This window comes from Eleginops maclovinus, chromosome 22, assembly GCF_036324505.1.
Source record: "Eleginops maclovinus isolate JMC-PN-2008 ecotype Puerto Natales chromosome 22, JC_Emac_rtc_rv5, whole genome shotgun sequence".
Taxonomy (NCBI): domain Eukaryota; kingdom Metazoa; phylum Chordata; class Actinopteri; order Perciformes; family Eleginopidae; genus Eleginops; species Eleginops maclovinus.
The window spans coordinates 8,861,179-8,887,099 of record NC_086370.1 but is presented as its reverse complement, the minus strand read 5'-3'; the positions used below and the strand labels follow the sequence as shown (position 1 = coordinate 8,887,099).

The 25,921-nt window shown below is 41.0% G+C and overlaps 1 protein-coding gene across 1 annotated transcript; it reads left to right on the top strand.

Moving 5' to 3' along the window:
• The first annotated feature begins 3,086 nt into the window (after positions 1–3,086).
• klc1b (kinesin light chain 1b) lies at positions 3,087–25,811 on the top strand. The gene is given in 17 exon segments (XM_063874214.1): positions 3,087–3,338; positions 7,489–7,760; positions 8,306–8,536; positions 9,783–9,828; positions 9,831–9,863; positions 10,383–10,611; positions 10,722–10,809; positions 11,378–11,479; positions 11,973–12,146; positions 13,212–13,311; positions 14,380–14,432; positions 14,715–14,782; positions 15,441–15,549; positions 15,974–16,126; positions 23,395–23,519; positions 23,699–23,756; positions 24,429–25,811. Coding segments are annotated over 16 exon segments (1,893 nt in total). The 5' UTR covers positions 3,087–3,338; positions 7,489–7,511; the 3' UTR covers positions 24,504–25,811.
• The last annotated feature ends 110 nt before the right edge of the window (positions 25,812–25,921 follow it).

Here is a 25,921-nt window from a genome sequence, read left to right as displayed (position 1 = left end):
ATAGTGTGGTCATATGTCTTTAAACGTGAGATAGAACATTACAAATAAAATACTTATTTTATGACCGCACTTTCAAGTAAAAGCATGGTAAATATTGTAGCCCACCTGTTGTGATACCAGTAGGTTTTGTGAGAGTTACTTGATCAACTGAATATCTTAACATATTTGAGATGTGTAAAGAGAAACAATAATAATTCCAGATTTCAAATGGTTGTGGTTAAACCCTTTATTGTATTGTAAATTGCAATGTCTGATTTCTAAATATTAATTAAAATGTATTCCAAAGTATTCATATCAGTTAAAATGTCTGGTAATCCAATAGATAACGCTATACATGAATTCAACAGATAAATGGTAATGTAAATTGTATTCTTTATCTGACTACGTTTATCTGACTCACAGATCTAACACACATCCATGACTGTCTGACCCAACCCTGTAGATAGAACGAAAACAAAACATGACGTCACTATAATTAAATCAGCCGCAGGGGCTTCTGGGAGAGTCTTGCGGTGCCGGAGACATTTTGGATTTAAAGGGGCTGAGCTAGCCGTCAGTCCTAGCTCTTGGTAAGTAATAATAGATATAATTCCACTAATTAATATTATAAATATGTGAAGCCTATATATGATCGTGTATTTAAGCGTTATCATTGTGAAATACCGTGTACATACATTGTTAACGTGGCGGCTGGAACAGGAGGAGCAGCTAGGGAGTGGTGATGCTAGCTGGTTAGCCGGAGCTAGCTATCAAAGTCGCTAAGCGGGGTGCTTAACAGATCAAAAAGCAGGCTTCACTGTGGGGAAGCTTATTCACTGAGTATATATAATATCATTACAATTAATCTAGTGGTGTTTATATAACAGGCAACAAATGCCCGTAGAATAATAACACCCGTTTTGCACTACGAAAGTCAAAACAAAATGAAAATGTGAATCTAATTATGATCACCGCTGGAGTTAAATGATAGATCATCTTACGTGTTCTTTTTACTTTGGGATTCGTTTAGAATTCACTTGGAAATGTTCAGAAGACTCTGTTTGTGTTGAATTTGCCTTAGGGTTGTGCAAAGTCATTAACATGTAGCTACCACGTCATTATGTCAAATGTCGAGCTGTGTGTTTGATCAGGGCTACAGCATTGTACAAATGAGTGGACAACAGTGTTACAAACACAGGTTCAACTACAAAAAAAATGTCCTTAGGTCAGAGGTTCTACCTTGCAATTTTTTCTGCATCAGTAACGTTTGTAAAATCCAGGCAGGCAGTGTTCAGACCACCATTAGTGGGGAACAGCCCTCCCGCAGCTGGTCTCAGCGGAGTGATGGATGACTGTGGGCAGTGACAGTGACACTTCCCTCCTGGTTGTCCCAGACCTCGCCACACCCTCCCTGATGGCTGGCTCTGCTTTGTGTCTGGTAGTGATCCATACAGTGTTGTTGGACTGCTGTTTGTGCAGTAAACAGAGCAAGATGAAGTGATCTGGTGGTGTCAAACTTCATCAAGTAGACAGGAAATGCTTATCAAGGGAAATAAACCTTGTCCTCTGGCTTTTTGATGCACCTTCCATTGTCTTTCTTTTTCCATTTTCTATTCTAGTATTTTATCATTTTATTTCCATCAAGCACCACACCCTCTCTCAAACAGCCTGTTTCTGTAGCCTGTGCTGTGTTTCGTATTTGCTCATCAAGTATTTCCAGCACAGCTTTCGTGATAGGTTTGTAAAAACGTTTTTAAATGTACATTGCTTTAAACCAATTCCACTCGATTTTAAAGAACAAAGAGTTAGTAGCTTATTAAGTGGTTTCATCCTGCCCTTAAGTCAGGAAAATTAAACTTGGCAGTAGAAAGTACACAATTATACACAATTACAGGTCATTCAGTTTACCCTCTCCAAAAGCACAATCGATTGTGACTGTAATGCAGCGGTAGTTGGGAAGGATTTGGTGTGACGAGGAACTGAGGAGGTCGATAGTTTTTTCCAAAGGGAGATGTGATAATGTACAGTAAGGCTTGAGGCGTCCGTAGCAAGGAGGCTAATGAAGAGTGGAGCTCTGGATGGGCAAACACAAGAGAGAGAGAGAGAGACGGCCAAGATTTCCGATAAGGAGTCCACACATTTCTCTCTATAAAAACAAATCTGTCTTACATAACTCTGTTCAACCCTCTGGTATTTCATATTGGTTTCTGGGCTGGATGTGCAACGACTGCTGCTGCGTTATTATATGACCTTTGATCTTTCTGCAAGGTTGAGTCATCTGACGAGTCAGTTCTTTTTCCACCTGATCAAAACAATGTCAGAGTACGACTTGTCTATTCAGTTTTTATTGAAACGATGTGTTCGTTTTTTTACAAGTTAACAGACATCTAGCTAATGTGAGGTTTGAATATTATTTGCTACACATGAGATTATGTTTTATTGTTGCTATACTAATTGAATCAGACACATTGCTTCACTGGATGTGCCTCTGGTTAACATCTGGAAATACATTAACTCTACTCTGAAATGATTTTCCTCATAAGACCAGAGGGCTTCAGTAAGTCTAGTGTAATCATGTTATCAGACACCAGATAGTCCTTAAATCACTGCTGTGTCATTGAGCCTTTAAAATCCCCGAAGAGATTTATATCTTTGAACATTTTGTGAAATAGAATAGTCCTGTGTCTGGTGGGTTCAAAAGGTTCCCCTCACATTATGAGCATTTTCTGGATTGGTTTGATCACGTGAAAATCAGCTTATCAGATATTGTGTTCGTTAGTCCTAAAGTGAGAATGTATTGCTGTGGGCTTTCTGTAGTACCATGAGACTGTGGCTTTTGGCGTTGCAGTGGCTTAGGTGGCATGTGAAACTCCTTTTGGAAATGGAAATGTTGTCATTGAGCCCACCCTGTCGAGTCTCATTAGATCGCTCCCTTTGTGTCTGATGAGTGCAAAGGAGCAGAGTCTAGATCAGGATATCTCCCTCCCCCATCAGACCTGCACCTCCACCCTCCTCTGCTCTCCTCCCGCTGTGGGTGGGGCTGTCTCTCGATGTGCGCCCTGAGCTGATGTTGTTGCTTTTTTTCTGACGGAGCGGTGGGAAGGTCATCGTCATCCCGCAAGCAGCTCCTGTCCTCCTCTCCCCACCATCTCTCTCCTCCCTGTCCTCTCTCATTTTCATCTGCCTCTGGCACCCTGAAGGTTTCGTTTTTCATTTTAAGGGGGATCGCTGTGGATTCGCATAGTCATTTTATAATGCACTTTGCCAGCGTTTAGCTCTATTGCTGGAGGAGGAGTCATTATTTCATCAGCTTCTCACCGTGCCAAAGAATGAGACTCTGATCTGCCACTGAAACTGAGGTTAGTTTCCTGGTCCAGCACGCTATAGCAGCTGGAAACAATGAAGGCATTATTAATATATGGCTAAAGTAAGCATTAGGATAAATACAGTCTTTGTAATGTGCCCGTTTTGCTTTGTTTTTCGTCCTTAAAAAAGGCAATATTTTGATTAAGATTTTGATGTGTGTTGTATAATCATATCGATTTAAGAGTCCATCTGTTGCTTCGGGTCTTATCTTCACCGGTTTGTGTTATAATGGTAGGCTCTGAATGAGGGGTTTATTTAAAAAGGGTTCCTTGTGTGCCTGTGTTTACAGAAGTGAACGTTTCTTCTTAATGGCTACTTAACTCTCGGCTGCTGAACATGACTAACACTTGATCCTGATACTCCTGTACCCTATCATGAGGTCTATTTGATAAAAGGCTGATTACATTTCTGTGCTGCAGTTTACAAGTGTAATGTGTGATGTGTACATGCATTTGTAGTATTGAGTGGTCGTATTCTAGGCCTTACGAGTTATAGCTGATACATTTATTATTATCTTGTGATGCTATCATTTGTTTTATGTGCCCATGTTTTGTATGAAACACCAACAAAGTAAATGTTAAAGATGAATTCAAGGGCTCTCTTTGGTAAAGAAAAACAACAAGCCTGTTGGACTTTATCACAACTCTTTAAAGACTTGGGAAATATTAACTTCAGCAGTCTGAGGAAAGCAACAGGCCCTGATACAGGTGTCTGCGATTTATGTGAAGGGGAAGCTGCTTGTTTTTGTGCTGACTGACATGAAAGTGCGTCTTCTCTTTTGTGATTCAGGCCTTTCATCCACACAGGCGTTTAACTGCAGAGGCTCTGAGTAACTGTTGAGGGTAAACGCTGTCTGATCTGGGAACATGCTTGATCTTTCAAAGAGATAACTTTCATGTTCATGGAGGGTACGAGCTGAGGCTCCAAACCATTTCAAGGAAGAAAGTACTGTACGCTGCGATTGTGAAGAACACTTCTCATCCGTCTGACATTTCCTAATGCAGAAACTAGGTTTTTATAATCCTGTACTTTAATTTGGGGCTTTTTAGAGCATTGAGAGCAGGAGTCTGAATGCTGCCTAACTTCTATACCACGCAGTCGTATCTGTGCGTATGCAAATTAGAGTCAGCTTGATTTGTTTAAAGCATGTGATAGACTGTTATGTAAAGTACTGAGTCATGTTTTGACAGCACAAAATGGCTCGCAGTTATCTGTAGCCTGTGGTAGGGTTTTCTTTGGTGCAAGTCCTCCTAAAAACGTGTTACTTCTTGTCTGCTGATGTCGGCCCTCTGATAGTTCGGTTTTTGGCGTACTTATCATGCACTTACAATGACCATTACAGTTTTCATCTATCTAAACATTATTTGATCTTGCTGTTTTTAAATGCAGAGCAACAAGATCACTGTTATTTTAGATATCCATGTAGGTACGCTTCTGATGATCTGAAATCTCTTGAGTGGTTAAGAACGAGTGCATGATACGATACATTTTTTATATGTTGTTTGATTCAAATGGGGTCATTTGATGTGGGAAACGCGAAGGGGTTGGCTGTCTCTGAATGAGCTTTTTACTGCTCCTCCAGTAGCTCCTGTAAAGAGATAACTTATGTCGTGCAGTGAAGAACTCAATTACAGATGAGAGATACTCAATGTCACCTCTGGGTCCTGGGTGGAGTATACTCTGTATGAATCCGTCAGAAATGCTCTAGCTGCGCCAGGCTTACTCCACCTTTCACTTTTTCCATCACTGAGGCTTCAGGAATTTATCTTGGTGTATGAAAATCTATTGACATCGACTATTTCTTCTGCATTTTTCGAATTTTCCAATGGATTTAAGTAAGCGGGTTCATGAACCGAAGAATGGTAAAGCCTTTAGTCGTAGAGCAAGCTGGAGTTGTAAAAACAATATCTTTTCACATCTTAGCTGTATCCTCCCTTTCACTCCGTACCGTTTGGTTACTTGATACTTTTTATTATCGATCGCTACTCCTCTTCTTCCTCTCAGGCTCCGGTGTCATCCCGATAACATCTACAGACTATTGGACATCCAGTTGGCCGTTAGTTAACTTTAGTAGCAGCCCCAGCGTGCGTGTGCAGTGTCCATCATTAAACGTATTAGCATCCTAAATGACTCTCCTGACGGCGCTGCTGTTAATACATGATGCCACTTGCACAACATCACAGGAGGGATTCAATCACTGGACACTAGCAACACACGCAGTTGTGTTTGTTTCTCCCACGGCTGTGTCAGCTGTTATTGAGCCAAGAGTCCACTCAGAATGCACCGGAAGAAAAAAAAAAGTCTGAAAGCCATCAACTTAAAGCGGCCCGCCATGAGCACTGCTGGGGTTGATTGGACGGTTGGTCTTGCAAAACTTTTAAGACAATCTATAATCAATTAGTTGTATTAATAATCATATTTTAAAGTGAATGTAATTAAAATAATTGCAACCATCTCTAATTATGTTGTGATAATCTTCATTTCCTAACCCAGTTGTTGATTTAATATTAAGAAAATGTTAATTCTAGCTCTCAACCACGGTATACCACCTGGCTGTTATTGCCTTGTTTGTTGTCACAATATCTCTAAATTGTAGTCTTTATGCCTATGTTGTTCTTAAATGCTCTGCTTTTAATAGACAATCACGGAAATGCAAGTAGCAGAGCAGGGAGCGGCTCACTAATGCTGTAGTATATTTTTCTCTTAGCAGATGGCTCTCAGCTGGTGTTTATCCCTGCAAGCCCCTCTTCCATAACCTCTTATTCTCCCTGCTGCAGAATACTGAACGCACTAGCTTTACATAGCCCAGTGGGAAAGGCAGGGCTGCGACATTAGCCTGGTGTATCCGACGGTGACGTGGCTCTGTGAGTCATTGGCTATTCTCAGTCCGTTTGGGGAAAATGGCACATGTTCCGTGCACTAACCCAAAGGTCTGCCATTTCTACATAGCACTGTTGTTGACACTGGAGTTTTTCTGAGACTTGACCAGCTGCTGAGATGTATTACTGAGGCTTTCGTCATCCTCTCCTTGACTCCTCAGCCAGTCATGCAGCCGGCCAGGCCTCTGTTTGGATAAAGTGCTGGCACCAGAAGCACTGCAGCATCTGTGTGCCCTCTGTGCCAATGCAAGCTGGGGCCATGCTCCCCACTAGGGTGGCACAATTATACAAAAAATGGCAAAATGAACAGGTTCAATATCCAATTTGCAGTAAGCGCAATATTTGGCAAGTTCTGTGATATTATCATTGTGAATTAGGTGTTGTGGTTCTGCAGTAAAGTCCCGATCTACAAAATAATTTCCACAGACTCCATGAAGAATCCTTGTTTGGCTCAGATCCCCTTAAAAACTCTCATTATGATCACTTTAATATACTTTTCATTGATACTTTGGCTCATTTATCAATAATTATCAATCCATGCATTATGGCAAACCTTATCACAATTGCATTTTGTGCTAAATTAGGGATTTATTTCCAAATGCAGCCGCCCCATTCACCAGAACATATTATAGGTGCCAACAGTCTGTCCAAAATAACTATGTCCTTGTGAGGCAATACATAACACATACAGCAGATATTACACACGTTCTCTGTATGTGTACATTCCTTACACCCTTGCCGCTTTGGTCAGAGCATCATTGATGTGTTTCATGTGTTTTTTTGAACAACCCTTCTTCTTATCTTATTGCATACATTCTGTTTGGTTTTTTATCAAAGCAATGCTGACCTATCCCACTCGTGCAATTTGCTTCTCTCCTCTCCCTGTAGTGATAAAACGTAAGTTCATTACCCTTTACGGCTGTCACGTTGCTCGTGGATCATGCTAGCGGAGCAAAGGAATGACTTGTAGTCTGCCAGCATCAAGGGCGAGGCTTCACACACTCAGACGCTGGTATCTTTAAACACAGAAGGGAGAGTGGCCTCTGACCACTGCAGATACATTTGAATAAATAGAGGAAAATATGTTGTAGCAGTTCAGCTGAGCTCTTGTGTTCCAGTGTTAAACCAGCACAGCTGCATCTTCAGAAGACCGCTCCAAAAGTGTCCTCTTAACGTGGCAGCTGCTGTCGTTCAAATGTTCCCACAGTGTCCAGTGAGAGAGTGAGCCCGCTGTAACACTCCTTTTCCACTCCTTTTTTCTCAGGTTTCCCTGAGCTTGCATAGAATATGTCCACCATGGTGTATCCAAGGGAAGAGAAGCTGGAGAAGCTCTCTCAGGAGGAGATCATCTCTAACACCAAGCTGGTGATCCAGGGTCTGGAGGCCCTGAAGAACGAGCACAACTCCATCCTGCACAGCCTCCTGGAGACCATCAAGTGCCTAAAGAAGGATGAAGAGGCCAACCTGGTGCACGAGAAGTCCAACCTACTCCGCAAGTCCGTGGAGATGATTGAGCTGGGCCTGGGAGAAGCACAGGTGAGGGGGGGGGCAGGCTATTGTTCAGTCGATAGAATCATTTGAGATAATTAGGTGGGTTACCATACAGCAGACAAAGAAGCAATGGTGTAAGAAAAGTTAAGGATTTATTTTTATATAGCCCAGTTTAACAACAAGACAATGCAAAGTGCTTTACAAAATCACTTAAAGCTTTACTACAGAGTTTAAAAGGAACATATACTATTACTTTTAGCACCTTAGCAGCCATTCAAGAGCCAAGAGAACAGAAATAACAAGATACAGCAGAATAAAACATATACAAGTAACAGCGCTGTGTATGATTGTAATAATTATTTGATTTATTAAAATGCAGCAAAAAAGCAGAACAAATCTTCAGCCTTGATTCAAAAGAATGTAGTAAATGTGTGATATTTAATCCAGTCATGTGTTTTGGTTGAGAGTTTCTGCTTCCTCATTCTAAACTGAGTCTGTGTAGTGATCGTGATTCATCCAGACTCAGCCTCAGTCTGTCCTCTCCGCTGGGACATTTCATTATCCGCTCCTCAATGCTGTCCCTCTCGCAGGTGATGATGGCCCTGTCCAACCACCTGAACGCGGTGGAATCGGAGAAGCAGAAGCTGCGCGCGCAGGTGAGGAGGCTCTGCCAGGAGAACCAGTGGCTGCGCGACGAGCTGGCCAACACCCAGCAGAAGCTGCAGAAGAGCGAGCAGAGCGTGGCCCAGCTGGAGGAGGAGAAGAAGCACCTGGAGTTCATGAACCAGCTCAAGAAATACGATGAGGACGTCTCACCCACTGTAAGACATGCTAGAAACCATGCGTGGACGTTTTATTATTATTTATTTATTAATACTTATAAATAGTTTGATTTATTTTATTTCCACCATGTGCCGGATCATTTCACATACATTTTCCCTCTTCAGCATGAAATTGATGGGATAGTTTTTTTGTTCTTAGCCTATGCAGTGGAGAGGAGACGACTTAGGAACAGAAATAGTCTGAAACTATTTACGGATCCTGCGCCTGATCCGACTACAAATATTTATTATGAATTTGCTTAAAATGACTCCGATGAGAAGCAAAAAGTTGATGTTATCTGATAGAAAAAGAGACGCCTGCATGGTCTTCCAGGAATGAGCCTTTCAGGTCCTTATTGATTCAGTAGCCCTGAGAAATTCCTATTCTGACTGATCTTCGTCCCTGAAAGAGGCTGTTTTCCAGTATCCACTCGCTGCTTATTCCAGGACTCCATCTGGCCGGAAACCTGAAATCCTCCTGGAATCAGCTTTTCTCATTTTCAGCATTTAAAAGGCTTCTGTGTCAGAGCCCAACTGAAATCTAATTTAGTCATTTGACTGAACACACACACACGCACGCACGCACGCACACACACACACACACACACACACACACACACACACACACACACACACACACACACACACACACACACACACACACACACACACACACACACACACACACACACACACACACACACACACACACACACTAGTGTTTTTGCAACGTTTGAATAGCTGTATCAACACAAGATAAGATGTCCACACAACAAGATGTCCATCTACAGAGACCGTTACCTAATGTCAGACTAATGCAGAACTAGAGGGTACCATCATGAAACCAAACTGTATCATATTTTATCTCAGGGTTCCTGGTCTTTTTCCAAATGACAGTAAAATAAATTGTCAGAGGGAATATATGTCATGGTAGACTAGGGTTTAAAATATAGAAACCCTGTACAGATATAAAAAGGTGAATTGTGAAAAGTGACTACTGTATCCAACATGAAGCTCATGATGCAGTGAATCATTTAAATGTTAGTGTTGAATGTATCGGTCTAAATTACGAGCAATTACATACTAAAAGATTAGGATTCATTCCTTTTTATAGGTTTGATATTACTTTACTGAATATGAGATACATTGTTATCTTAAAAGACATATCCTCTTAAATAATTAAAGAGTGCCGCAAGATGGTTGCTGTCAGTGATGGGACTGAGCAGGTTTGTTTTTGTCTTCTCAGCAGGAGGAGAAGGACCGAGAAACACCAAAGGACTCCCTGGACGACCTCTTCCCAACGATGAGGAGGAGCACGGACAAGGAAGTGAGAGCTACAAGATCCATCACTTTATCTTCATATTTTCCATTCTTCTGTGAAAGATTGCTGCCAAAATGTTAACGCCATCATTCAGAGTAAAGAGCTAAAAATGAAAAAGGATTTATATCATGTAAAGGAAATGTTTTGGCAATAAGGCTTTTGTGGACTCACAGTGATCACACTTGGTGACGGGACACTTTCTAATTATGTATCCATCTTGTTCAAAGAACCCAGTAGCAAATTTACCTGCTTTGAAAAAGGGAATCTGGCATATTTAGCTACTAACATCATATACAGCTGATTATCTGGTGTCCCATCCCTCTCTGAGTCAATGAACATGACTATCTATCCAAGTACAGGACTGGGTTAGATAGTGCCGTGTCATGCTATTAAATACTTATTGGATTATAACCCCTTATCTAATTATTACGCAGTTTTGCAAATGGAGTCACCATTTTAATCAGGTCGGAGTTTCCTTCATTTGATGTCCATACTGACCTTTGCCCTGTGCCCTCCCCCCCACAGTGCAGCACCAACACAACAGTGCGGCGGTGGCTGCGGCGCAGCAGGGAGGCTACGAGATCCCCGCCCGCCTGAGGACCCTGCACAACCTGGTGATCCAGTACGCCTCCCAGGGCCGCTACGAGGTGGCTGTCCCCCTCTGCAAGCAGGCTCTGGAGGACCTGGAGAAGACTTCTGGACACGACCACCCCGACGTGGCCACCATGCTCAACATCCTGGCCCTGGTCTACAGGTCGGAAACGTCCAAATAGTTGTTCTTCCTGATGTACTGCAATAGAACATAAACACTCACCATGTTTTGCTGTCTCTCTCTCTCTCTCTCTCTCTCTCTCTCTCATGCAGGGATCAGAACAAATACAAAGAGGCCGCCCATCTGCTCAACGATGCCCTGTCCATCCGTGAGAAAACCCTGGGCAAAGATCACCCTGCTGTAAGACTCTGCCATCTTCATAGCAACCATATCTCCATGTTGACATATTCATAGATCAGTTATCTGGTGGTGGTTCATGATTGCCCAATGACTCAACAGAGAGGCAATCAGTCTACTGTACTTTTTGTTCTGTGCAGTCAGTTTGTTCCACCATTAAAGTATGGATTTAACCTGTGCCTGCAGGCTTTTAAGGAATCAATCACAGCGGCTGAATGTCTGTTCTAACATCCAGCATGAACCAAACCACCAAGATCTTGCAGTGAGAAAACAGCAGCCAATGGGAGAACATTACATTGTGCTTTCTGTCGTAGCCTTTGGGAACAGATTTGCAAGAATCGATTTACACTTTGGCAACAAATTACACTCTGAGGCATAAAGGAAGCTATTACTGCACAATGTTTGCTTCATATTGTTATTACGGCTGTCACTCAGTCTGATCCTGGATACAGAATAATTAAACCCACAGGGTTATTACTGCCATCCTGTGTAATCCAGGTTGCTAACATCCCAGTACTAAAAACAAACAGATAAAGGCTCATTTAGATTCTTTCTCTTCCTGTATGTCCAGGTTGCTGCCACGCTGAACAACTTGGCTGTGCTGTACGGAAAGAGGGGGAAGTACAAGGAGGCCGAGCCTCTGTGTAAGAGGGCTCTGGAGATCAGAGAAAAGGTAGGCCACATCCCTGGATCACCAGGAGAACCATCGCAGGACTCGCTGTGAAGCCTCAAGTCAGGGATAAAGCAGTGAACAATTAGCCCATTGTATTAAAGTAATTAAAAGTGATAATATTTCCACAATGTCAGATGGAGCTACTCTAACATCGGTGACTATAAATAGGGAAATTATTTTCCTAAATTATCTTTGAAGCTTCCGCTGGGGGACATTCCTGTGTCGGACGAGTTTAATTGAGAGCATAGATGAAAATGGAGAGCAGGAATTAGACATTAGAGACAAAGAGACCGAGCTTAGCAGGGTACAATGAGTTCCTCTTTCCCTAAAAAGCGTTATTCTTTATCCTCTCTATTGATCAGCCCGCCTTTATTAGATCTCCTGAGTGCCTGCAGCAGCGAGCCGTATGAAAGGGAGAGATGCACGGAGGAAGCCAAAGGCATTGAGGCAGGAGCACAAAGTGATGTCTTATTTTGTCCCTGATTTCCCTCAGGTCCTGGGGAAGGACCACCCAGATGTGGCCAAGCAGCTGAACAACCTGGCTCTGCTCTGCCAGAACCAGGGCAAGTACGAGGAGGTGGAGTACTACTACTGCCGGGCCCTGGAGATCTACGAGAGCAGGCTGGGCCCAGATGATGCCAACGTGGCCAAAACCAAGAACAACCTGGTGAGAGACTAGTCAAAACCACCACCACTGCTTTTATTGTGCTTCTTTTCTTTGCCATAGTTTGTTTTAGAACATACCTGCAGTCCCTATGGAGCTGTGAAGGTACCAAGGTAAACACAGGCACAGTTATACTGTGAGCAAATTACTCATCTGTTCTGTCAGTGTCTCTGCGGGGGCGAATGTAAACTGTGACCGCTCTCTGCCTATAAATATCTTCTAAAACCCTGATGTTTTTTCAGGTTAGCACTGCACCTGAATATTTAAAACGGAGACTTTTTAATCCATCACATGCTTTTTCAAAATAACAGTTGTGAAAGGAAGCCACATATAATGTAATGTCACACTTCAGCACAATTGTTGCTTGTTAATATGGCTTGGCAACAATGTGGCAACAATTATGATTCAGTGGTTATGATACAATATATATAAGCAACTGGATATATTGCAATTTAAAAGAAAAATTGATATACATTTTTATTTTAGGAAAACTGTCAGTTGTATATCAATCACTCCCTATTATTAAAAACAGAGTAAAAAGTAATGTACATTATATGCATCTGAATAGCAGGATCCCACACTATAACTCTACCTTTGGCCATAATTAACCAAGGAATAACCATTTATCTATCTGTACCAAAAGAATGAATGATGGAAAAGAGATTGGTTTGGTAAATACAGTAAATTATCCCCATACTTTTACTGGGGCTTGTTCAATAAGCAAAGGAGCCTGGGTCAAATCTGTCTGTCTCCCCCTCTCTACACTATCATTTAAATAAAAGCCCCAAAAAATGTTTTAACAAACCGACAGTGTTATTGTGAATCCATACGGTATCACAGAACATAATATGGCAGTACTGATGTGTATCAATGTTTTCTGCGTCTACGCTGATGATGGAGAGGCTTTATGGAGACCGTAAGGGAGCCTCTGGTACAAACCCGTCCTTCATGAGTCACAGCGCACGGGGGAAATATGCAGATCCACCGCTCCTGCTGTCTCAGGCGGCACATTGTGAATAATTGAATTCCAGACTAAAATGTGCTTTCTCTTATTTCCTTCTTCTTCAGGCGTCCTGCTTCCTCAAACAGGGGAAATACAAGGAGGCAGAGATCCTGTACAAAGAGATTCTGACTCGTGCTCATGAGAAAGAGTTTGGATCTGTCGATGGTAAGGTCTCATAGGGGATATGGTAGATTACAGTGTCAGGCAGCACCCATTTAAAAGGTGTATTTCTATATTGCAGTGGTGGACTCAATCAACACAATAGATTGGTGGTGGGTCAAGCATTTTTTTCCAGATTATATTTGCTTTATTCCCTCCACTATTGTCTTATCCTCCCTCTACTGTTTGTCTCACCCCAGCGAGCGGAGTGTGGGATGGACAGATGGTTAAAAAGTGGACGATGTTCTAAACCTCTCCATTCGGAGGACACAGAAGAGACACACTTTTTCTGAAGAATAAAGAGTTTATTGTCTGAAAAAGAAGAACTCTGGCAACTTTCTTCTTTTTTTTTAGTGAAGCTGTTTGTTGGCTTTTCTCCGGGGATTAGATCAGATTAGAAAGTCGACAAAATGAAGCGCTCTGACATTTTTGAAGCAAAAGATCTGACATCTTTCTTTTGAATCGGAGTTGAAAGTTAAATGAAGCAGCAACAGTTTGTCTCTGGGAATGAAAGGGAAACGATGCTTTATATTTTAACAAAAGCAAATGGTGTTAAATGCTTTTAATTCCGGGTCAAAATGGCTTTGTTGGATTTTTCAATGGCGTATTTAATCATTGCAGTGCATTAGTAAGTACTTTAGAAATGGTTATGTGTAAATATGAGTTTACTCGTATCTGAACAAGGTGGTCATTGTTTCTATAGCAAAGTGCATTTATGGTGCTTTCTGTATTGAGATATATTGTCCTATTACTTTCGGGAAGAATCTGGAAAGAAACAACTGTTATATTCAGATAAACATTCCTGATTCCTCTCAGGGATTACAATAATATTTAATGTCATTAATATTGGGCCAGTGTTATAATGTTTACATTCCAGCTTGAAACTGATGGTGGCAGATGCCCCTTCTGATATTGTGTAGCCAAATGCATAGAAAAAATCCAACAAGTTTAGGAAATATGTGCAATCCCGTTGTTCATCTTGGATTCAATGAGACATCCCGAGGTCGAGCAGTTAAGCCGTTTTCGAGTCCTGTTGTTCCATCTGTAGACCATCTCTCCTGTGTTTGTCTGCAGCTGAGAACAAGCCCATCTGGATGCATGCAGAGGAAAGAGAGGAGATGAGCAAGGTGAGGGGGGGGGTTGTGCCATCATGATATTCTGATTAAATTAAATGAATGTCAAATCCTAGCTTGCAACATGGAATAAAACAGGGCTGTAGCATGTGAAAGAATAGTGGAATACAATCCTGTCATTAGTATGTTTCCTACACACACACACACACTCTAAAAGCTCCAGTGAGCATATGGTAGTTTTATGTAAACTCTGGGAAAATGCTGCTGATCCAGTTTTAACCTCCACTCCCAGTCACGCTCTTTTTCCTCTTGCTCTTCTCCCTTATTTACTTCCAGGGGAAGCACAGAGACAACACTCCATACGGAGAGTACGGAGGCTGGTACAAGGCCTGCAAAGTCAACAGGTGAGGCCGAGCGGGACCAGCGTCATGTCAAAACTTAGTCATAAATACAGACATAAAGGCTAGTCGCTTCACTTTTGTTCAAATGTTATTTTATAAATGTGTGAAGTTTAATATATTGTAGAGTTCCTTTTTTTTCAGTATTTTTTTTTAACAAAGTGCTTCAAATTGATCCTTTGATGACATTTGATTTAATAATGTATTTTTTATAGTGAAGCATGGTTTTTAAATGCACCAATCCATGGTATTACATTGCGTTCAAAATAAACAAACAATATTGTGGTTTTTAAAGGTTTCATTTCAAAGATAATATGAAGACTAAATTCAAGTAGTATTATTTTTTAAGTTAAAAAATATATAATGAATTAATAATACTGTTATTTGTGTACATTTACCTACCAAATGTTCCTGTTCCTGTATAAAAGAAAAACACAACACCTCCTACCCGAAACCCCACACAGGGATTTGTTTTGCGACATGAGAGACTGAAAGTTACCAGATCTTCTCAAAATCCTTTAGTTCGTCTGTAGGATAAATCATATTCCCTCAAGGTAAAGTCTCTCCATCAGCTCCGCAGGTGTATGCCAGGAAGCTTTATTGTGCGAGTTTTAGTTTCCTTACCTTTTACGGTAAATATTGGTGTGCCTGTCCCATCATCTAGCCCAACAGTGAACACCACCCTGAGGAACCTGGGGGCCCTGTACCGCCGACAGGGCAAGCTGGAGGCTGCTGAGACCCTGGAGGAGTGCGCTGTGAGGTCTCGCAAGCAGGTCAGCACACATTTTACTTTGCTGAAAATATCCCATCATGCATGCGGTTTACTTATCCGTGTCCTGTGTGTGTAAATGCTTAAATGTGTCCCCCAAATCTCATGATATTTCTTTCCCTTTCTTTACAATGCTATGGATCCAGAGCAACACAGTAAGTGGTTTGTCTCCATAGAGCCTCCACCTCTCACCCCTAACATCACTCCCATCTCACAGACATTTCAAATGTTCCCTTTGTCTCTGTGATGCCAGTGACAGTGATTGACATTCATTTAAAGAGACAGACGACATCAATCCCTTTAATGCCTCCATGTAACTCTGCATTCTCATCCTAATCAGCGAGCTAACATTTACCTCAGAGCTAGTTCTAATCATGGCATGTTTGTGTTTTTGTTTGTGTGTGGCACCTGTGCTTTGTTCCCATCAGGGCATCGACCCCATCCACCAGACACGCGTGGTGGAGATCCTGAAGGATACAGACGGCGACAGGCGGAGGAGCCGGGAGAGCCTGAGCAGCGTTAAGTATGAGAGCGGCTCTGAGACCGGCGAGGAAGTGAGTATGGGCGTCGACTGGAATGGGGTGAGTACAAATCCACTAAAGTCGAGTTAACACAGTCATACACCTCACTGGTAAAACAAGGTGGAGATAGTGACGTCACAGAGAGTGTGGACTGGTACAGAACCTCCTAGAAATGAATAGAGTCTAAATAAGGATTGTGATATGGTTGTACAGTTGCTCTCATTTCCAAGTGCTTCTTATTTTGTATTATGACATTTTGAGACCATGGCAAGATAATACAAATTAAGAAAATGTCATAAATATATTTATTAGCTTTACAATTTATTTTGCCACAACACAGTAAATAATAATTGTAAAATACTGTTAGTGTTAAGATGACATGAAATGCACAAAATATCAACAAAATAGAATACGATAAATACAAAAACATATATAGAATAGAATAATACAGAACTAAAACAATAATTTGAATCAATAAAGTTATTAATAAAATAACAAAAAGGGAAACAAATGAAAGAATTCTGTTTACTCTGGAGAGTAGATAATTCTAATTACTATACCTGGAATCCCAAGCAGCTCAGGAAGCCCTTGCTCCAATAAAATGACTCATTCCTGCATGACCTATTTCATGATGTCAGTGTTGCACATCGTCTACAATGAATGCCCTAATTCCTTATATATAAGGCCAAGTTTGTGATGTTGGAGCAAACCTTTATTTTAGATAATATGTGGAATAGCTGCCTATTCCTACTTCTTGATTTACCGTATCTGTACCAGTCCACAGACTCCTTGCAGACCTGCCTTGTTCCTCTGAGATCATTCTGATGATCCAAAACTGTAAAGCTGATTGAGTGTCGTGGCATGCCCAACCCATTGTTTTTGACAGCATCTGAGTTTGGACTAGATGTTCATGTTTTGTGTCGTCCATTGCTTGACCGTGAAGTCCCCATGTCTTGTTTTTAATAAGCGGCCGTTCTGCTGGCAATGCTTCTGCACAAGTGGAGCGGCAACAAAAAGGCACTCGCTCATTCTGTGGCACCCTGGCAACCACATGAAATATTTATCTGCTTTTGTGAAACTCACAAAGATGCAGCCTCACGGAATCCCTATTAGGATGCCTTATGTTTCCGCCGTTAGAAAAACTCTTCCAGTATTCTGGATGTTCATTTCTCTAATCTGGGCAGTTGATACACAACCCTTTGTCTGCTGTTTTATTGTCTCATTATAACATCCACTCTGGCTGTGTTTCAACAATCGTTAGTTTCATTTTGCCGCAGGGCTTTTAATATTTCTGCACAGCGTGTCCCACTGGGCTTGTCACCCCTCTCCTCTCCAATAAAGAGGTTAGAGCTGGAAGCATGACATTCACTGCAGCAGTATATAGAGTTAAATAAACACTTTTAGCATAGAGCTGAGTCCCAGCTCAGAGAAACCCTCTGGTGACGCTTACATAAAGCAGAATGCAGGTCTGTGCCAGCAGTGATGCCTCGTCTGAGCCTGTGCCCCCCCTTACCTCACTAAAGTGCAGCCACACCCTTCACTTGACATGCATGTAGCTACGGCAGCCTGCTGGGCTCAACATTAACATGCACACTAATGGACCATATGTGTTAGCTGTATTTACACATGGTTGGTAAATGTCTGTTAACCTGGTATCGGCTCCTCTCTCTAAAGGGATGGGTTGGATTTTTCGAAATAGGGTTGTATGAAATACTTATCTATGGTCAGATTAAGCTAAACAACATACTGCTGTGCAAGCAAAACACCATTTTGTGTCAATATTTACAATATTTCCCCTGCTTTACTTTGCAGAAAGAGAGCCCTTTCTTTTTTCTATGCTGTCTTTAAAGACACCATTGCCAAAAACACTATTTTACCTGGCAGGAATGGTGCTGGCCCACAGCTGCTTTCTTCAGTTAGTTACTTTGTGTTATTGTGGGACTTTGTTGAATCCGATTGAACCCTTTAAAACAGCCAAGTCACACAATAACACAAACAAAATAACCGATAGAGGCAGCCTCTGTGATCTGCAAGGTAAAATGACTGTTTTTGACAATGGAAGATTTTAAGCGAGGCTTCAATTCCCATTTTAGAAGGGGAGTCAAAAATGTTCTAAATCTGATATTAAGGTAGATTAAATAAGTTTGGTGTTCTCCCCAACATACTCAGGTCTGATCCTTCAAACTTGGGTCTAGCTGACCGCCATCGACTGTAGATAATACTGACTATGGATAAGAACCTCTTACAACCCCACTTAAAAAGAATCGGAACCATCCGTTTAGGTAGAAAGATGGGGTTTAGTGTGCTGGCTGTTGTGTGAATGTGATGCTTCTCTACACACATGTTCATATGTATAACAAAGCTACTCAAAACTGCTTCACTCCAGCAGCGGCATGCGCATCCACCTGAGCGTGCACCTGTTTATTTGTGAAACATGTGATGGCATGTTCGGCATGTACTAGCATTTCATTACTCGTGTCACAACCACAGCAGTAGAATTTAAAGGTACACAGTCCCAACAGAAAAATAAACTCATGCTTGTTAAAGATTGTCTAAAATGTGTCTCCAAACATGAGCTTTTGAACTAAAAGACTGCTTAACAAACTCCATCAATCCATTCATTTACAAAGCTGCAAACATACGTCACTACAACTTGTGTTTTAGAAAATAGGCTTGTAAAGTCCTGTCTGCGTGTGTGTAGATGGAGATGAGGGAATAGGCCCATCAGAGCTGTCACTCAGCTGCTGTAGAGCTTTGCCCAAACCTGTCCTCACTCTGGAAGTCACTGAGGCTACAGCAGTGTTCCACATACAGCTGATCCTGACCGCTAAAGACTCAGTCCTGTAGATTTTACAGATTCTCACATAGGTTGTGTCTAAAAAAGTGGAGGTATACAAGGAAGTAACTGAGGAGATGCTCAGCTTCATATCTAAACTCTGTGTGTGTGTGTGTGTGTGTGTGTGTGTGTGTGTGTGTGTGTGTGTGTGTGTGTGTGTGTGTGTGTGTGTGTGTGTGTGTGTCTCTTCATGCATGACTTGTCCATTTGTGTCTGCTTAGCGCTCTCGGATATATGCTTCAACGTGCTGCCTGTCTGTTTGCATGATTTCCTCTCTTCCCCTTTTCTGTTTCTATGTGTCACTCACTAACCTACTACCTTGTTGATTACTCTTGCCATGACAACCAATCAGCCTGTCAATTAAAATTCCTATTTCTCACTCAGTGGATTGTACTCTCCCTCTTGAACTCTCATTCCTAGGGTGCGTTGGGTATATAGTGTCATAATAATTAGGATAGATGATGAGGCCTTAAGGTTAGGGAACAGAGCCAGGTCGAAACAAGTGCAGGATTTAGATATGTCATCAGATAAAGCACTCAATTTTGGGTTTTCCAATAAAAGTTAAGGTAAAGATGTTATCTACAATATAATCTCCCCCCTAGGATCAGTGTAGCATCAGCATGCCCCTCTCTGTGCTGATGCTTGCAGATGTTCCCTGCCTGCAGTGCACCGTCACTGGCTGGCTGCAGTGTGCCAAGGTTTTAGTGGTACCCAGAGAGGAGAAACAGCTGAGTCACCGTGACTGCAAACCCCAACCTACTTCATCACTGACCTGCTCGCTGTATTGCAGCTCCTCAGAGAGCTGGAGTGTCTCACAGAGATGGATTTGTACATCCTTGTTTGCTTAAGAAAGAGTAATCAGACCCCAAGCTGGAGTTAAAACCGAATACTTGGGACAGATAGAAAGTTTACAACTTTTTCATCCGTATGTATGTAACTTCACGCTTTGTGCATATTTTTGGTATAGTGTTTGTTTTTTATATAGTGTTTTTGATCATTCTGATAACCTCAGTGTATTGAATAACTGTTAGCCACATCGTTTAGTGTAACACCGATGTTTTGGTTGTTTAACAGCCTGAATGTCATAGCTTAGCTAACATGATTTGCTAAGGCTCTTCAAATGTTTACCTTCCACCTTTCCCGAAGCTCAACCTCTGCTTGGATGGGTGAAAACTCTCACAGGAAGGACCTAGCAAAACTTTGTAAAGCAGACCACTCTCCTCATAAAATTAAGGGGTTTTTCTTCATTTTAGAAGCCCGGCTAACTTTGCTTTTTTAATACACTGATGTCATCGTCAGAAGGATCAGAAACCCTGTACAAAAGCTTATGAAATACTACAACTCAACAATATGTACATAGCTTAACGATGGAGATCTCAGTAACTAACTTAAGGATGACAAATCAGGTTAGAGACAAAGGAAACATTACTGTAGAGGCGACAGGAAGTGAACAGATGTGCAGTTAGTAAAACGTACAGAGTGAGGTGTAGCAAAGGGATGAAGCTCAGGTGTGTGTAGGTTTCTAGCGTAGGCAGCCCGACCCATATCTCTTAATCTCACAATGTGTGTGTTTTTTTGTGTGTTTCTCTCTCTTTCTCTCTTATCAGGCCTAAGCCATCAAGATTATTCCTCCATCCTTCTCTCCTTCCCCAACACAATAGCAAAAAGGAAGTGTGTTGTCGTTCCCTCTGGCCTCCTCTGTCCCAACAAAGAAACAGCTCCTCTGCCACACCCGGTGCCACGCAGAGACGCAGAAAGCCCCCCCCCCCCACCCACCCACCCTCTCTCACCGCTATCATCTCTGCCCCCCCAACCCCCACCCCTGTCAGCTGACACCTGCTGGGACGTTTTGGGTCTGCTCATCTCGGCTCTCTCTCTTCCTTTGCCTCTCACTAACTCTGTGTCAAACAGCTTTTCTTCTACTCTATCTCTCTCTGTAACAAAACAAGTCATTGTGTGTGAAATCTTTTTCCCTGTGAGGAAGCCACTCACATGTTTTTCCTCTCTCCAACACACATTTGTAATTTTTCATAGGTGCATAGTAGATTTATTTGGCTGGAAGATAATTTATTGGAAGAAGGCTAAAGAATTGAGGATTGGTGTTGACTAGAGAAATCACTCCACGGTTAATAGAGTCAATGTCATTCAGAACTGCTCTGCATTGGTCTCAATCTGTTCCTACAACAATGAAAGGTGACCTCAAAGCTAGCTTCCAACCTGGTGCCTGTATTTAGCCCTCATTTTATTCAGTTTTTTTAAAGTTTTTTTAGTCTTTGGTGAGTTTTTCTCTGTTAACAATAATGAGATCAAACGCTTAAGCAGCTTAGAAATGAATGGTACTGTATAGTTCTTACATGCTAATCCAAATATCTAATTTGTTTTTAACATCTGAGCCCTAGTCGGCGGGGAAATGAGAAGGGAGCTTTGCTATTTTTGTTTTGTTTTTTCATAGATTTGTTTCCTTTTGAATTTGTATCATTTTGTTTACATTTTTTTTAAAGTGTTGATTTATTTTCTGGCTGAATATTAAGGCAGTGCCGCAGTGTGAAAAAGACCAGAAGGGCCGACATCAGTCGAAAGCAAATTGTCAGATCACAGCAAGCTGTTGCCATGGCAATTCAATTTCGCTCTCTCTGGTGTCCTTGGTTGATTAGAGTATTCACGCAGGCTCTACGCTTGAACAATATATACACAGTAGCTCACATTTACAAAGGGAATTAGGAATGTCAGCGACTGCTGTTAAGCCAATATGACGCTAGAGACCAACCGGAGCATGGAGCACAGACACTGGCCACCTGAGAGATTGCTAGATATTAGTAAATCAAAAATAATGGCTGTAAAATGCCCAGAATTGCCTTTTTATTTGTCGTTGCAGTATTAGAAGCTTTGGATTCCTCAGTAGTTATAGTGTGTATTTGTGTATCTGTTGGTGGTACAGTCCACTCTGGCTATTTTGAACACAAAGCTTAATGGAGTGTGTTGCCTTTTTATTTCTTACACAGTTGTTTGCAAAGTAAACATTGTCACTCTGGTGAATCATGTTTTTAGACCACGGAAGAAAAAACAAAGTGCAGTGCGAGTGTTTCCTCAAGATCAACATATTGATATTTCAGATGTTTAACTAACTGAATGTAAAATTACTTCTTTAAAAAGTGTAATTGTAGGCTGTATTTCTAGATTCGACATGTGCATTCATTATACAGCTTTTCGGTATGCTACTTGATTCTTCATTCCTTCCAATGAGTACACCTTTACTTCTAATGCAACTGAACAAAAGGAATTGACTATGTACATCACATAATTATGACAATATTGTTGTGTTAGTGGAATGCTTATTTATTGAACTGTCTATTCTCCACATATATAGTGTGACTTCAGTTTCCCAAAGTGGAAGAACATTAATGGTAAGGTCTATAAGCACTATCTTAGTACGTAGGACTGCATTATATTTACCATTCTGCATTGTGAAGATTATTGCATCAACACTTGTTGGTATTCTCAAATAAAAGTTTTTCATTTGTGGAGTTTTGTCTTTTTCTCTGCATCGGACCGAGAAGTTATTGTGCCATCAGTGGAACCGGATCATTTTGTCGAGTCTCTGCTCACTGGAACAGAAATATTCCATATCAATCCTCTCGTTTACCCACAGTGCCCTCTGCTGGTGATCTGTCTCGTTGCATCGTGAAGATCACAACACAATCATACAGCTTTTTGAATACGTTCCACTAAAACTTGAGGGTGTGACACAGACAGTGCTTACTGGTCAGTTAGTAATTAAAACACACACTATGCAGGAAAGCTAATATGTAGCATTATTATTCCAAAAATGAATGGATTGATGGATGAAAAAAACCCTGTTATATTTTCTTTAACTTTAAAATCTGCTGGTTGACTTCTGGATTAATACATGATCATTTTGTTCATAAACACTCAGAATAAAGTGACAAGCCCAGCAGTCAAAGTTTAAAAAAAGCATCCCAAACCAAAGATATTCTTGCCATCATGAAAGACAAGGAAATGAACAAATATTCCCTATGAAATGCTTTAAAAATTATGTAATTGTGGCATTATAATTATATAATATATAACCCGAATTAAGGAAAATGACACCGAACACTTGTTGGACCACAATGAGTCTTTGCTCAAACTGAATTGACTACAGTTTATTCTAATGGTGTACTTTTTGAGTAGTACATTTACCTGCTGATTCATTAAAATGATGTGATGTTGAATGTCATATATCAGAAAGTGAAATGATGCTAGCATTGCCTGTGATCGTTAACACTGCAGACATTCCACCTCATGAATTGGTCTTTAAATAATTTAATTCATGACATGTGTAAACTCCTTTTTGTAAGACCCCATGCTGTTTGGCTGCAACCAGCCATTCACAACAGGACTGGCCTACAAACAGAAGGAGAAGGATGTGCAGATGGGAGTTCTTGTGTCTTCAGTGCAAAGTGGTTGTGCTGATGCTTGTGTGTGTCTGCAGGATGGCAGCGGGGCCCTTCAGCGCAGCGGCTCTCTGGGGAAGCTCAGGGATGTCCTGCGGCGCAGCAGCGAGCTGCTGGTGAAGAAACTGCAGGGCAACGGACCGACTGAACCTCGCAGCACCAAGTAAGAACAGAATGAGTTCTCTGTTACGATGGGTAGCAGACATGAAGTAAAAAGCAATGCTGTTTGGAGGCAATTAGAATAGTAGTTTGGAAATGAGCTCCCAAACTCTATGGATACTTAATCTGTACTTGAACCCAGGATACAGTGTTAACATAATTTTCTTACTGTTTGTTCAACAGCATGAAGCGCGCTGCTTCCTTGAATTATCTGAACAAAACCAGTGATGACCCATTCCAGGTGAGAAACAGTTTTACACTCTTTAAATTACAGGTTGCCATTTTCTACCACTAGAGGTCTCTCATTCATCACAACAAAAGATGGAATGGATGAGGTAGTGAGGCATCATGGGAGTTGTTGTCCTCACCACCATTTTTAATGAGCTTCTGTTTTTTATTGTCCAGGACGTTTTTAAAGCAGAGGTAACCTCTCCAAAAACAAAAAAACAGACACAGTGATATAAACCAGGAAAAACACAAAAATTGTAGCTTCACAATAAAAAAGTTCTGACTGCCTTGCCTAACCAAAGGGGCAGCAAGCCGAGCTACCATTAACTTTGCTGATGTTGTTTCTCTGATTACTTGAGATCCTGATGTCTGATGACTCAGATTTCAGATAAAAACAATTACTATTTTGAAAGTGTGGCTTAAAACTGGATAAAAGTAAACTGTAGTAAAGCTTTAACAAAAAAACAACTGGTACTTTGATCAAAATTACAGATTTCTCTAGGTTTGAAATGTGTTGGAAATAATAATGTTGTTACACGATTCAGTAAAGTAAAATAAAAAGGGCTTTTAATGCAGTAAGGTTGCTTATTGTTACTTGTTATATTATTAAAAATGTTATGTTCTAACTTTCATATCGTGTCCTCCTGTACCCTCTCGGATTTTTCTTCTTCTGTTTCCGTACCAGACTCGGGGAGTTCGTAATCTGAGGGAGAGCCGGGGCCTGAGCTCCAGCACTGTGGATCTCTACACTGGAAACTGAGCAGCAGGCGTCTGATCAGCTCATCTGCTCCCGATTTAAAGAGGCTCTGACCTTTGGCTCGTTCTCTGAGCTGTAATGATCACCGACAACACTACCAGACAGACTCCCAACACACTGCCTTCCTCTGCTTGTTAGCATCCAACCCCAAGACCCAAAGACATGTTTGGTCATCACCACATAAACGTACATATTTGGTGTGGGTTTCTTTTCAGTTCGTTTTAAAACCAGGTTGTTTCCTCTTGGTCTTCCAGAGACAGATTGTTCTATTTTCCCCTCATCGTGATTCTAGCCTCAGTGCCTCCTAAATATGGCCAAGAAAATGTACCTCGTCTCTCCCCTTATTCATAATCTGTGACTCTGCACTTTGACTGCAAATGTTGCCATATTGTCTCCTGCTCTTGTAAATGTCTCCCTATGTTGTGTGACTTGAGATCGTCAAATGTCTTCCTGTGCCATCTATAGGTCTAAATTAGAAAAAAAACAAGTTGTACTTTTCTATTTTCTCAAAAATGAGATATAATAAACAGGTCTGTTGGGGTTGAAATGATATGATGTAACACTATGACAAAACATCATTTTATTTTATTGGAATGATTTTGCCTATTGAGATTTCTTTGCAATGCGAGGTGTTGGTTAAAGCTTTGGGAAACAGGGTTTATCTTACTGACAGGAGTTGAGTCATGTGACTTGTTTGGGATAACTTTATATAAAGTTTAGGAGAAAAAATAGAAATTGATGCTGCTTTTATCTCCAAGTGTGTTTTTCTGTACAGGTTTCTCTTTCATTGCAGAGAAAATGTCCTTGAGGCATATATGGTGTCAGAAATACAACGATGAAAATGCTTAACTTTTTAAAGTGTATATAAAAAAATGATGAGGATGAACCAAGTTTCTTAATGAATACTGGTCATGCTGAATAATCTCTGGTGCCATACAGATTAGAGCTGCTGACTGTGAGCACATCCTCTTATAATGTTGTTTACAGTGATTAGAATTTGTGATGCATGTCTAGTAATGTGATAATTATAGGTTTTTGCACAATTCTCCGATTGGTTTCTTCTGACTGATTGCATTTCTTAGTGAAGCACAAAATAACTGGAATGTCTTGTAATTATTATTTTTGATTCATTTTTTTCTTTTCAGTATTTGTATTAAATGTGTTCAATAGAATCTGATCAGAAATCATAGAATTCATCAGGGAATCAGTGCCATTTTTGGCAAGAGTTGAATGTTTATCCCATATGTCATGAATAGTCTGATGGATAATTGGAACCACTCTCTGATCATGAAAATTAAACCAACAATTTTACATTTTTTGTCCTTCATTTCTTGTTTTTGTGTTGGATTTTTTTGAAAACCTTGTGTTTATAGTGTCCCTATTATGCTTGTTTTCAGGTCCAGAATTGTATTTTAGGCTTT